Source organism: Cheilinus undulatus, linkage group 7 (assembly GCF_018320785.1).
Source record: "Cheilinus undulatus linkage group 7, ASM1832078v1, whole genome shotgun sequence".
NCBI classification, from domain to species: Eukaryota; Metazoa; Chordata; class Actinopteri; order Labriformes; family Labridae; genus Cheilinus; species Cheilinus undulatus.
In genome coordinates, this window is record NC_054871.1 from 18,935,486 (window position 1) to 18,950,005 (window position 14,520).

Genomic DNA, 14,520 nt, shown 5'->3' on the forward strand with positions numbered 1-14,520 from the left:
TTAATGTTAGCCTCTTTCTCTCAACATAGAATTAGCTTTTTTGAGTATTTGTATCAATGTGGATGGGGACATAGAGCTAAACCATTTGTAATGTCAGACTTTGTAGCTAGGTCGTAATGTGCACAAATGCCAGAACATAAAGTAGACAACTTCAAAAGAAAGGGGATTAGACGGTCGCAAAAAAATGTTTAAAGGTGGCAGAGAAAAAGGGGTGGACATGTGGTAAAAAGTGGTGATAATGGGTCAGAAATGGGTGAAAATTGGCAAAAAAAAAAAAGGTCAAAAGTGGCTTAAAGGGGGAAAGAGAGTGGTGAAAAGGGGTTGAAATGTGACATATATGGGCAGGAAAAGTGAAAAAAGAAGAGTTAAAAGAGGCATAAAGGGGTTAAAAAAAGACAAAAACTGGAAGAAAAAGTGGTGATCAGAGTCATGGTTTCCATATGAATGTCTGAAAGCGTTAAGACGGTGAAACTTAATTTTGGTTTCAGTCAGAAACTCACTATGAAAACTTTCACAAACGATTCTGTGGGTAAAAACAATAAAGACTTCAAAAACATAAAAATTTAGAATTTCATTTGATCTGCTGTACACTCCTGAGACCTGAGCTCTAGTTTTAATGTATTTTTAGTTTCTGTCTCTTTTGGGATCAGTAGGACCTGAGAAGTTTAACAAATCTCCTGAAGTTCCTGTTTCTGTAAGAAACAGTACTGGATCAGCTTTAGAGCATCTGTTTTGATTGTGTCAGTCAGTTGTCCCACAAACATTTGATGTGAGGAAAAGCTAACTTTGAAACACAAGAAAATCAATGTGCTGAAAATGGAGGAAAGATGGCAAACCTGTTCCTGCATGAAGGCCAGACTGATTTTTTTAAACATCCTGTTCTAATTTATGTATTTATTGTAATTTCTCTTTTGAGCCCCTGTCATTTTAAGCCTTTTCAGGTCTTCATGTCCATATTTCTTATGTTTCCACATATTTCTGTATTTCTCATCTTTGAAACAATGGGGAATTTTATTTAATATCAATTTACTATGCTGATTGCCAAATAAAAATTAAATCAAAGAACATAATATTGCAATTTAGTTTATTCCAAATCCAGTGATACCAAGCATTTGATTGGACTCCAAAGGTAGTTAATACTTTTTAGTAGCTAGACACAAGTGGGGTCAGACGTTTTTGGCCTAATGTCCAAGAGCGCTATCTCCCATGTCGCACAACTTTCCATTCATCCTTCTATGACACCAGTAGCTCCTTCCTGTTGCACAGGAAGTGATGAGTTTTATTTTTTCAGCCGTGGGAGCAGCATTTTCTCTAGGAAACTAAAGAACAGCATAAATCACCAAACGCCATTTGTTTGGTGAATACCTCAGGAAGATATCCACATTAACAGTCAGCAGTCATCCACTGAAGATCTCAAAAGCATTCAACTTATGCTGTTAATTTAAAGAACTTTGATTTTATTCTGATTAGTTCCTATCTTATCACAGAACTAAAATAGGAACTATACTAATACCTCAGCAGTAACTATTATTAAAGATACTATAATAATACTTTGTGCTGAAAGAAGGCACAGAAAGTCACACAACTCTCTGTTGTCTTCAGGATCATTTTATTGCATAAAAAAAGCATATTTAAAATATACAGAGTAGCTGATGATAAGCGATATAATCAATAAATTAAAATACAGGACTATTAACAACACAGAGTTTGGTTAGGGATATTTACACATGCACTGGGTGGCATTTATTGCCCTGTGGAATGAGTCTCAGAGAAACGAGTTTTAGTGATGAATGACCAGCAGCATGTTTGGAATACCGATCTGCCGTCCTCTAAAGTCGTCAGGGAGGACGAGAAGGATGAGCTGGTCAGGCTTCAGGTCTGCTCATTCAGACTGGATTCTGCTTTGAGCCAAAGCATAGACAAAGTAAACAAGAGCTGTGAAAGTCATGTAAAGTTTTTAAAGAAAGGATGAGAGCTGAGGGGTCCTGTTAGTCCTCTGAAAGCAGCCTGTGGAAGTGATCCTTCCTCTTCTTTAGCACCTCCCGAAAATCGTCCTGAAAAACAAAAAAACACAGTAGATTTTCAGACAGAATCATGAAACCTGAAGGAAAAAAAGCAGGCAGATGCAGCTGCAGATAACCAGCTGTTCAAGACAAACAGCCAAATGTCTGCTAAATCTGTGAATATGGATGCACTAATTTGAAGTGTGATGATTCAAAGTGATTCATACTGCAGACAATTCAGACTTCACAATGATATACACCAACACTAACAATTAATCTACTCTTAAACGCTGCAGATACATTGATTCTGATACAATTTAAAGTAAGACATGATTCAGTGTTCAGTTTTACATCAGGGTTGTCTACATCCCAGATTTTAAATCTATCCTGATGTTGCTAGCCCTTGTCCATTCTCTGTAATAAGATCCATCTTTTTTCTTTTCTGTCAATAGGCTGATATTTAATTATTTTTTTCCCCACAAGTATTACTGTGTATCCAGCACTGGAATCCAAGAATATCTTACGACAGGGGAAATGACATGATTTACTAGACCTCCAACGACAGTGCTTATCCTTATTTAAGTTACCAAAAAGTCAATTATTTGCTGATTCTGTTGTCCTAAATCTGACTGGTTTGGGATTTTGTCACACACTGATGTAAAACAAAGAAAAAAAGTGTTACATGGTTGATTATATTAATCTAGCTTTAAGTCAAAACTGTCTTACAGCAACAATGAAAAATTTCTGCTGTCTCACATTTTGGAATAATTTTACAAATAGTTTTTTTTTTAATCTAATTTTCCTCTGATCTATCCATCATTTAGTAAGACCTTTTTACATGTCTGCACAGAAGCTATTGGGATTGCTGATCTTAAAAGAAGGGAACTAGAGTTTCATGCATGTCCTATCTCCAGCAAAGAGGAAGTTTATCCAACAGTACAGCCCCACTAAAAGTGTCCAAGCTACATAGTGACAGCATTGTGCTCCACTTATCTGTGGTTGCTTCAAAGCTATGAGGAGTCTTTTCAAACTGAACTCTACAAAGCACATTTATTTAACAGGAAGCCATTTTTACTGTTTAAAAATAACAATGCCCTCCCAAAATACGCGTCTGTAGCTTGCATTTCCTTGTGCCGTAAAGCCAGAAGTCATCACCAATTTTAAGACAATGTTTCTCTCTCAATGTGTAAAATTCAAATAACAGAGGTGGGTGTACTAATTAGTAAATAAACATTACTGAGTACAGGTTATTGAAAAGATTTGATTCAAGTAAAGAGAGCAACAGAGGCGGGTGTGGCTCAGCCGTCTGTTGTTGCGTGGCTTGGACACATTCAGAGGGGCCACTCTGACTCCTTCCTTAAAAGAATTATAAGGGGAATTTTTAACACAATAATGGAAGAGAAACCACATTATTCCAAAGTGAACAATTCAGTGAAACATGGGATGGTGTTTTAGTGTTACAGACATACCGCTGCAGACAGTTTCTCCAAGTAGGGGATGAGTTTCTGAAGTTCTCTGTCATCGGACTCTCCAGACCAGCTCGGGATAGGAATGGTGTTCATCAGCTGGGAAAAAAACCCAACATAATCTTTCAATGAAACAAACAGCTTTTTATAACGGTTTTAACTGCACTCAGACAAAAAAAAAAACACAACACTTTCAGAAGAACTTATCCAAGTTGAATCGAGCTATTCTATAACCTTCTTATAGAAAATATCTCTGTAAATACACAAAAAGCAACACTAAACTGCTCTACAATTAATCAGATGTGTGCCGATAAATATCTTGTTTCCAACGTCATGGTTGCTACAAACATATCAAGTTACAGCACTGCACAGAGCGCCAGATTCAGTTATTAAAACCGACTTATTTTTGTAACAATCCCCAAACACTTGCTGCTCATAAATCCACAGCTGTACATGGTCCCTCACAGCTGCAGCCCCGTCTGAGCTCTTGCACTAAATAACTCTGCCTGCTTATATTAAGTAGTGATCTCATTTTGTTCCATTTTTGTAAAGTTTGCATTTCATAGGAACTGCTGGGCTGTGTGATACATAGTGTGAATGTCAAAAACTAATGAGACAAAAATGCTGTTTCTGAAAACAAACAGATATTAATATGATGACATCCAAAGTGATCATATGTGATGATAGTGAAAGAGTGTAGGACATTAAATTGGCATGTAAAATCCCAGCTGTGGGATGCTCACATGGTATGGGTATGTGTGGGGGGCATTGTCCAGAACAACCGTCTTGGCGAGGTCCCTTCCCAGCACGCTGAGATCTTTGATGTAATGACCAAGAACACAGGCGCAGTCCTCCTGATGCAGACGATGTCTAGCAGGAAAGTCATCAACAGATTAGAAATATCTAAACCACTTTGTGTATAAAGTACAAGCATGTTAGAAAGTTCAAAATTACATTTTGCATTTGATTTATCTGGTGTATTATTTTTTTGTTTTCACTTCTTGTTGTGATATTAAGGATAAATAAATCAAACTTACAAACTAAATCCAAAACTATTTAACATTTCAGAGGAGGTCAGAGACTTTGCAGCAGCGGGCTCACACTCTCAGTGCGAGCCTGACAAACTACAGGTCAACTCAAGAGTTTGAGACACCAGTGTCAACAGATCTTTGAGGAGACTAACCGAAACAGTTTTCTCTGCGGGTCCAGGATGTTCAGTATCTTCTCAGCGTAGTCCTTCTTTGCACATGTGTAAACAAACAGCTGCAACAGAACGCAAACAACAGCTGGGACCACAAACCAGAACTCTGAACACATCAGGACACCACAACCATTATTCTTTTTCTTTAGATTTTTGTCAAATTAAAATAATGAAGTTTGGGGATAATTAATTGTTTGGATTTATAGAATAAAAAGGTAAGTATAAAGGGTATCCTGTATTTGAAACCAAATTAAAGCATTATATTATTTAATTAGTTGGTTTGTCAGACTAAATACAGTGCGAGACTGCAAACAGTGTAGTTTGAGGGAAGTGCACAAAAAATAACGAATTTCCTGTCAGATAAGTCTGTACCTCATAGACTTTAGCCATGGACTGTAGAAACTCTCTGACATGTGGCCTTAGGATCATGTACACCTGTTCATCACACAGAACATAAAAGAAAATCAATAAAAAATATTTTTTTCCTCTCATCCATCACTGCATACGACAAACTCTCTCCACACATTAAAACATCAACCTTTTACTCTCTTCGCCGTCTCTGTTCACCTGCTCAGTGTGCCTCAGATTCAGAAACATGCAGTGAGCCGTTACCTTGTACTGGTGGTCCTGGAAAGCAGTGTTGAAGGTGTACTCTGCATCCTCTATCACATTCAAAGAGCTGAACATCAATGTCTCCTCCTGCAGAGACACAGATCAGTGCTACTTCACACAAAAGTAACCACATGTTTCTACAGATGAACCATCTACTCTGTATTCCCCTTAACAGAGAAATCAGAAATTAAGAACACGTGAACAAAAAAGAACACGTTTTAGGCAGACCAGGGATACTTGAGAAGTTTGTTTGAGTGATGGAAAACTAAATGCAGCTACCTTAGAGAGGAGGGATTGAAAACCATCATTTTACCTCATCAGCAGCTCAGATGTGGTGATTATACTTGAACACAAATGTGCTATTACAATGTGTTCCCTTTTATAGTTTTATAGGCCTATTACTACAAACGTCTGACAGTTTAGGTAGACTAAGAAGATCTCATTGGGGAGTTTGCCAATGCTCTGCTTGGTCCAAAGGAAAATATCTTCACAGTAGCTGGTAGCCCCTGTCCGTAAGACCCTACACCAAACGGGTCAGCTGACTGCCAGGATGTGATTGTATTAAGGATTTAACAAATTATATCTAAGCCTGTACATTTAAGGAGCCCAAAGTTCTTGAAGGTGGCAAAACAGTAGCAATTTTCATGGACCTTAATGTTACTTTCAGACTAATGCTACAGCAAAACTTACATTTAACTTATAAAACTAAAATCCATTTTCCACAAGTTAGAAATACAAAATGACAAAAACTATGGAGACATTAGAGATGGTGGTAAACTACTAAATGACTTGACACACAGAAGACATTGTGGCAAAGTTCAAAGTACAATGACACTGCACAATGATCATTATGAGAAGTATTTCCATCATATAGACAACATATAGGATTTATGTGGCTGTAGATCAGTGATCATCAACTGGTGGCCTGAGGGCCATTTCAGGCCCCTTAAAGCTTCCCATCTGGCCCCAGAAGTTGGTTAAATTCAGGAAATGTGAGGAAGAAAAAGATGTTGTGGTTTTCAGATCTCAATAGCCATTAAATCAACCCCCCAGGACAACTAATATTGAAACAGTTGTATCAAGAATGACTTAACATTTGCTCTGTTTTACAGAAAATCCACCTGTCAGCCATTATTAGTAAATAAGATGCATGATAAACACACACTTATCAGTCAAGTTCTGATTAAATCTGCTGTATTCTGTGTCAAATTTCTACTTCAAGTGCTTGTAAGGTTATATTTTTCCTGCCTGCAAACTCGAACAAAGCCCTGTTTCCTGCAGCTGTTTCACACCAACCAGGAGGTGGACCACATGAAATATTTAGCTAAAACATTTCAACCGCCCTCTTGTGACTGGCTGCAGTATAAGTAATAGTACTCAATCTCATTGTTAATGCCTAAAAATGATGTGCACTTTGAAAGAAAAAACTAAAACACTAACATGTTAATTGGACCAAAATCTATATTTATTTTAGTTTAGTTTAAAACGGCCTCCTAAATTTCTGTCAATACAAAATTTGGCGCTGGTGCAAATGTAGTTGATGATCCTGCTGTAGAGGATTGGACATACCAGGTCGACCACCAGTGTGGCCTCAGGAGTGCTCCTGGTCTTTGGGGGAATATCTCTGATTGGTGTTCGGGAATGTTGAGACTGCAGCGGTACGTTCTTAATGAAGTTAAAGCTGGAAAGAAAAAAGACGTAATGCTTTAATAGTAGAAAGAATAGCTGACACCAGACAAGGTTTTTTCAAAATGACATGGAACAATAACATGAAAAACTCAGTCTATCAAACACTCAGTACTGTTTTTTGGTTTCCAAAACTTAGAAAGACTTAGAAAGAGACTAATGTAGTATATGGATTTTAGAACACAGTGCACAGTGGTTTTACTTTATATGTTCCACCTTCACAGCCACCTTTCCTTTTATCTTAATCTCAGTTAACTAGTACCAATACAGCGCAGTCCCTAAAGCCACTGTGTGACTCTTAGAAAAGCAGACAGATTGCTTAATCAGACAAGATACACATGTCATCAGATTAACCCACACAGAGCTGGATGCCAAAAAAGGGCTTAAAACGTACGGATTAAAGACGTCCTCCTCCTCCTCTCCAGCCAGAAGGTCTATGGAGCCAAAACCAAAGACTCCTTGTTCAGGGCTCATCAGCACGTTGTGACCGGTCTCTGCATAATTCACATCTGGGAAGGAAAAATATGTGAACAAGCAATTAGCAACTCTTCAACTTTCAGTGAGAAGATGGTAATCATTTTATGCCTGATAGGTCTGCCTTGCATACATAGAGGAAAGAAAACTGTTCTGCAAATATTAGCATTTTTGAGATAACCTGTATGTATGAAATTTTATAAAAATGAGAAGCACTGCAGTGATTTGTTTTCTGACACCTTTTAATGTAACTAGACCTAGAAGTATTACATTATCAAATAAATGATCAAAATAGGAGAAAATCTCCCTTAACCATACATTTCATTTGCTTTTCTCAGCCTGAAGCTCCCAACTGAAGCAGTGACGTGACACAAGCCTCTCACACTGTAAACACTGAAGCCATCAATATTGTTTCTGACGTATTTCAAAAGGGAACAGTAATGCCTGGTGTTTCCAACATGACACAGGGTCCTCCATCATAAAATAAATACCAAGCAGCAGCTCACCACATTAATGCCTGCTGAGCACTTCAGGAGACTAACACTTTTCTTTCGGTGTGAAGAAGCTGGAGTGGGATTTAACCACAGGCCACCAGAAAGAAGCTGGTAAATTTACACTGTGGTTGGTAAGAGAGTTCACTTTTCCAGACACATTTGTCACATAAAAAGTGAAAAACTCTTGTAAGAGATAACTGAATGCCTTTCAAAATAAATGATAAAAAGGCCAACAGTTGTTTTTTAAATCACCCAAAACCTCAAATTCAACAACAAAACCCTAAAAGGAGTCCAGGAGACATCTGAAGGTTCAGTTTTTAAACATGCTGGGCTCTTTAAGGCTCATGTAAAGCAACAAATCAAAGTCAAATGTACTTACTCTCTTTGCTGGGTGTGAGGAAACGAACGATGGGTGAGTAGATGTTCCTGGCTGTTGTGTTTCGAGGAGTCACAGGGTCAATCTCTGACAGAATGCGCTCATGGCGCAAGATTGATCTGACTGGAGTTTTGAAGGCCAAATCTAAGAGTACAGGAAGAAGAACATTAAGTCAGAAACATCAAAACAAACCCAAAGAAGGATGTGAGGATTCCTACCGTAACAACATATAAAAAGCGTAGTTTTTAATAACATGAAGCTGCAAAACACACCTGTTTCTCTGTCATCCACAGCGATGACTCTCTTCCTTGCCCGGCCGCGGGGCAGTGGTCGCCTTTTCAGAGTGGGAATTTCATCATCTGAAGGTTGGGGATCATTTTCCAAGTTCTCTTCATCCTTCACAGCAAAAATTAAGAAAATGTGTGAATAGATGCATAAAAAAATAATGATAACTAGGGCCTGTGTTCACAGCTGCTAATGCTATGCTCTCTGTTAGGTCTCTTTAAAATAGCTCAGTGTGTGACCCTCTTCATACATTTGAAGAGCTATTGCACCTTCATTTTCTTACCAGTTACATTAACAACACAGTTTCCTATATGTTTTGTTATGATAGTAAGGAAAATGCAACAAAAGAAAGTGTTTTTATTGTAGAATTAAACTGTCTTCAAGCATCTTCAGATTAGACTATGAGGAAAATTAAACCAATACCATAAAGTAGCTGGATGGACGGTCCTATCTTTTACTGAAGTCGCCTAAAAGTAGCTATATTACAATCTAGAAGTACCTGTTTAAAAGCACTGTGGTTAAAACTAAAAAGTTGAACAGCATAGTTAGGTTGTAAGGGTACAAAAAAGGGGTTAACAGATGATTTCAGGATACTTATTATCTTTAATTCTGACTGTAAAGCACTGGCATGATGTGTAATTATCACTTTACTGTTGCAGCAGATCAGCCATAGCTCATAGTAAGTGAGTTGTATTCATTTCAATAATGAATAAGTCTAGGAAAAATTATGGTCAGATCTGGCAAATTTCCCAAAAAATGTGATGTTTCATTAAATACAGAAATAAACCTAAAAACAAGCTCACCACCTATTAGGATGAATAGCCTATAAAAATAAAGCAAAATTTTAAGACTTTATAGTCTTGCACTTTAGACATTTTAATACTTCTTAAAAGCCTTAAATTTGGCTGAATTGATGAACTTTTAATATTACTTAAAACCCTGCTGACACCCTGGCTTTGAAAGTATAGTTCAATCAGTCTAGAGAACCAAATATTTCAAAAGGTATACACTGTGAAAAATTAGTTAACATATATCAGTTTATAGGGGATTCAAACTAAATTCAGGATTCTTGGTGGTGTGATCATCAAATTCTTCTTAGACAAAACAGCACAAAGGTTCCCTTTTAAGGTATTTTGTTAGGAATCCCAATGATGTGTTGCTATTTTTCTAAACTGTTGCTCTAACATGTAAAAAATTATTGAAAACGATCACTCAGCCCAAGACAGATAAACAGATATTGAAAATAACCCAGAATGATATGGCTCACATATCTCAAAAGGAGTGGAAATACAAACTTATTCATCCTCATACTTTCTCCACAAATCAGTGATACTTTATTATCTGGCTTATATATTAATAAACCAATAATTCATTCTCAAAGATTTGTTCTGATTACCAATATTTTTCTTATAGAATATAGTGATTTTGATTCAGCTGTGGGTCTGAATGTAGTAATTTCTCAATAAGCAATTCTAACCATCTTAGAGCTTCTCCACACAAAATTATGTTAACATTTGGACTTCATCTCACAAGGGATGCAGATACCAGTTTTTCCAGACCAAGTACGAGTACTTACATTTGGGTACTCACCAATACCCAGCACATTATGAGTACTTAATTAAACCATAACCGTTTTAAAATTCATTTTAAAACGTTTTTTTTTATATTCATTGGATGCTCGTCATCCCTCCTCCTGACAATTTATTAGTGCATACTTTTCATTGTCCTCGACTCTTCTCACCCTCATTTATGTTCAGATATCATCAAACTGCAGAAATGGCACCAGCTTTGACAGCATCATCGAGTAATAAGAGGCTTTTCTCATGCCTCAGAATGATACTGAGTACAGATTGCTCAGTCATTCAACAGAAAAACAGTCCTAATAAGACAAATGCCCAAGTTTGGCAAGCACATTTAACAGAGATCAGTGAAGAACTGGCTCCGACAAAGTATTGCAATAAGTAATTGATTAATGATGCATTGCAATAAATTAATAAATATTTTAAAAGTATTGCAATGCAGTTCATCCAGCATTGGGTTTTGATATAGTCAGGAGCTCCTCCTTTGTTTTATTCAACTGCCTCTGTTCAACCATATGCCACGTCTTCCAAAACATATTTTATTTGCCTGTACTTCCTATTAATCATCCAACACCAAAGAAGACGCTCACACGTGAGCCATAAATTAAAATCCTCGTAAAAGCATGTATCCATGCTGGAATTCTGAGTGTAAACAGACTCTGCCTGCGTGTGTCCTGATGACCTACTTTTAAAGAGACCCTCTCTCACATGCAACCAGGCTGTTAAATCCTCCACCAGACAGCACGTCACAGAGCTGCGTGTGTTCAGATCTGGCATAGCATCACAGCGTTGGCTATGCTGTTTAAACCTTCACTAAAAGATAGTCTAGAAGAACTATGCTACTCTGTCTCATAGTAGACTTCGTTGGTTTCCGACTCAATGTGCGCAAGTTGAGTCATACACGGCAAACACAAGACTAGTCAGTATCCGCTCACTGAGTACAGTATGAGGTGCACAGCAGAACTGCTTTCAAGGGGGCATTGGACAGTCATTTATTGAAATGCACCAGGCCCACAATAGTTAAGTGGAAGAACACCTTTATGCAGTTCAAATTAGCTTAAAGGCGGTGCCTCTTCAAATGTAGTACAAATAACGCGTATTTTCCGGGGCCTCGTGGGTGGCGCTGCTGTGAAAATGCGTTAGCCTTTACCTGGTTAAAGTTGCAACTTCTGGTTATCATTCACAAAACAAACATAGAAGTAACCACTGTAACGCTATAAATATGTTTCGATGGCAGTCTGACTTTGGTAAAGAATATTTAACAGATTAGGAAAATGAGTAATGAGTGAAACAGGAAAGTAATAGGAAAAACGCCACCTATCGCCAAGCTGCTGTTAGCAACGCCGTCTACTGTTTTGTCATGAGCGAACCAGTTAGCACAGTGGCTAACTGCTTAGCATTAGCAAAAAGAAACGATAACTTACATGACTGTATCTGAAAACCAACACATTATTCGCCTTTAAAACAATGCTGAATGCGACTGTTACCAGGGCAAAATCTGAGAAAACAATGGTATCAAACAGTATCAGTTACCTTGGTTTGAAGCGGGCTCTCATTTCCCGATAGGTGCGTTCGTCTCGGTGTCGCTTTGTTGAACCGTTGGCGGTTGATCCTCGGAGACTCCGAGAAAGTAGTAACGGTTTTCTGAGACCTGAGTCTCATCGTTATTCTTCAAACGTGACTTACAGTCATAAACATACACATGGATCCACGGTTCTGGATGAAGTGGCTTTGCGTCCGTTGTTTTGCTTTTCTTTCCCCACGACCACCAGGCTGGCTTCAGCAGCAAAAACTAGCTCCGCCCGCCCCGCTCATCCCCGTCTCTTCTCGAATCAGTTTGAGTGTTTAAATCTGCCGGGCTGCGATAGGTTCACCACTGTGGGCGCCGCGAGAGGGCGGGGCTTTGGAAAACTCCGGCATTCACGTGAGACGAGATTCACGTGGCAGAGAGAGCATGTGTGTGGCTGAGTTCATGAATAATGATGAGATGTAGGTCAGCATCTCGACACAGAGACCTTGGTTTTAAATGCAGATTTTTACTCTACAAACATCCAGTGCTGGATAATGAATGTTAGGTGCTACTGTAGGGGGAACACCCAGTAAAAATGGTTTAAAAAAGGGGAAAAAATTTGGTCACTGAGATGATTTGACTTTGACATAAACAGAATCACATACATAAAAATCATATAATTGCAGTAATCAGTGGAATAGGGTTATTGCTCAAAATCATTTAGATACATGAAAATAAGTATTCTGATCATTGTGCCTCTACAATAAAAGAATGCCAACGTGTTTCTTGTTATGGTCCATATTGCAGTTCTTTAAAGGAGCAGTGTGTAAAATTTGGAATACCAGAAACATCTAGTAGTCAATTCTAGATTGTGATGCCCAATCTTCTAGTGCAGGAGTTTTCAAACTTTTCACTTTTGACCCCTAAAAAATGGTGTCAGGGATCAGGTACCCTCTATCTTCCCTTGAGGGGGATGAAGCCTGTAAGATTACACAAAGCGTCATGTACAAAACTTGTATTTTAGGCAAGTTTTACTTGCATTTAAGCACATACATCACTTAATAATTGTTTTGACTTTAATTTGAACTCATTTTAACAATATTTTTTCAAATGAATCATAAATTTTATCTCCTTGTTTGATGGAAATTATCCTGCGACCCCCTTCACTGTCTCGTACCCCCCCGGGGGTCGGGACCCCCAGGGGGGAACCACCGCTCTAGTGGAAACTCTGGAAATAATCTGGATTTAGAAAAAAACCCTCCCTGTGTATGAATAAAAGGTTTGTTCTGAGATAATGAAAAAAAATAATGCACTGAAGTAATTAAACACTAATTTAGACAGACATACTAATAAATATCATGTGTCATTTTGACCAAGTTTGGTCTGCTATATGCTACTAGGCTAAATACTACAAACTATACCTGTAAGGTAAACAAATTTATACCCCTACCACCACTATAGAGGTATTTATTGCAAGATTTTATTGCAGTAATGCAGTAATGCAGTAATGAGCCGTTTAGGTCAATTGCATTTAATTTACTTCAGTTTCTTGTTTGTACATAAATTTAAAACATCAAACAAAGCAGCTTAAAGACACCTATAAGTATAATTATGAGTAGGATTTTTAATTTCACTCATGCAGCAGGGTTTAAAAATTTGACACCAATAATCTGAAACAGTCTGAAATTGATTTTTTAACACAAGTATCAACTATATTGTCTGTAAGATGAATATATGTTCACCAGGGATGTAATGCCATCTTGCAACACAATTAAAATGACATAAAAATATGGAGTTAAAATCTTTGGTAAACATATGTTGAAATACTCTTTTTAACCAGCAGAGGGTGAAATTGGTTCCTGTGTGATATAATGAAAACACAAAATAATGTAATATATAAGTATTATTACCTCTGCCAAGGAGGTTATGTGATCAGCAGGGTTAGTTTGTTAGTTAGTTTGTCAGTTAGCAACATAACTCAAAAAGTTGTGGATGGATTTTGATGAAATTTTCAGGAAATGTCAGCAATGGCATAAGGAAGAACTGATTAGATTTTGGGAGTGATCCGGATCACTGTCCGCATCCAGGAATTTTTAAAGGATTCTTCACTATGGCGAAGGTCTGCGCTGTTACCACTTTACACCAGGAGATGGCAGACATGAGTAACTTCAATCCCAGCAGCATTTGTGGGTGTGTTTCTATTCAAAGTTTTGGAGTCTATAGAGTTTGAAAGATGCATGCCTGGTCGAGGAGACAAGTAGGAGCAAAACAGAGAGAAAGACAGCAAATTGTAGCGAGAATACGCAATGCTGGGAGGGCAGGCAATGCTTCTGCCATAATAGTGCACTCGTAGCAAAGCCAATTCTTTGTCTCACCATGTTTCTAATTTCTGTCTCTCCCATGTTGAGCTGCTGTAATAACCAAATTTCCCCTAGTGGGGATCAATAGAAGTTTATTTTATCTTATCTTAAAATACTTTTCACCCATTGGCTGACTAGAGTTGCTAGCAACCATCGATTGTTGTTTTGAAAGGGTCTGCCCTAAAACTTGCACCAGGGATGTGATTCTTTGTAAATTAATACAGAATTTCAGATTTACCAACCTAAAGAGGAGGCAATGTGAACCATGGATATTAAAAATTCATATTTACAGAGGAACTAGTTTTTACAATAACACAAAGGTCCAGAAGCTAAAGAGAGCAATAATAAAGTAAATAGTTTAATGTTCTAAGTTTTTACACCCACCTTTGATTTTTTAAGCTTATATTTTGACCTTTTAAACTCATTATTTTGACTTTCTAAAATATCACTTTGCCTTTATTTCGTGTTTTGCC

The 14,520-nt window shown here is 37.7% G+C and overlaps 1 protein-coding gene across 1 annotated transcript; it reads right to left on the reverse strand.

Moving 5' to 3' along the window:
- Positions 1 to 1,592: 1,592 nt before the first annotated feature.
- Positions 1,593 to 11,982, reverse strand: ctdspl3 (CTD (carboxy-terminal domain, RNA polymerase II, polypeptide A) small phosphatase like 3). Its single transcript, XM_041790697.1, has 11 exons — positions 11,711 to 11,982; positions 8,585 to 8,708; positions 8,316 to 8,456; positions 7,363 to 7,477; positions 6,852 to 6,963; positions 5,283 to 5,369; positions 5,043 to 5,105; positions 4,653 to 4,732; positions 4,213 to 4,339; positions 3,473 to 3,568; positions 1,593 to 2,054 (listed from the first exon to the last, which is right to left on the reverse strand). The coding sequence occupies exons 1-11, from the start codon at positions 11,837 to 11,839 to the stop codon at positions 1,989 to 1,991; spliced, it is 1,140 nt and encodes a 379-aa protein (XP_041646631.1). The 5' UTR covers positions 11,840 to 11,982; the 3' UTR covers positions 1,593 to 1,988.
- Between the last annotated feature and the right edge of the window lie 2,538 nt (positions 11,983 to 14,520).

Excerpts from the sequence above, each read along its gene's own strand:
- ctdspl3 (XM_041790697.1), bottom strand. The coding sequence starts at position 11,839 with ATGAGACTCAGGTCTCAGAAAACCGTTACTACTTTCTCGGAGTCTCCG. Across the intron at positions 4,733-5,042 it reads CCATGGCTAAAGTCTATGAG|CTGTTTGTTTACACATGTGC; the intron begins GTACAGACTTAT and ends GTTCTGTTGCAG. Across the intron at positions 2,055-3,472 it reads TGGAGAAACTGTCTGCAGCG|GACGATTTTCGGGAGGTGCT; the intron begins GTATGTCTGTAA and ends TTTGTTTTTCAG.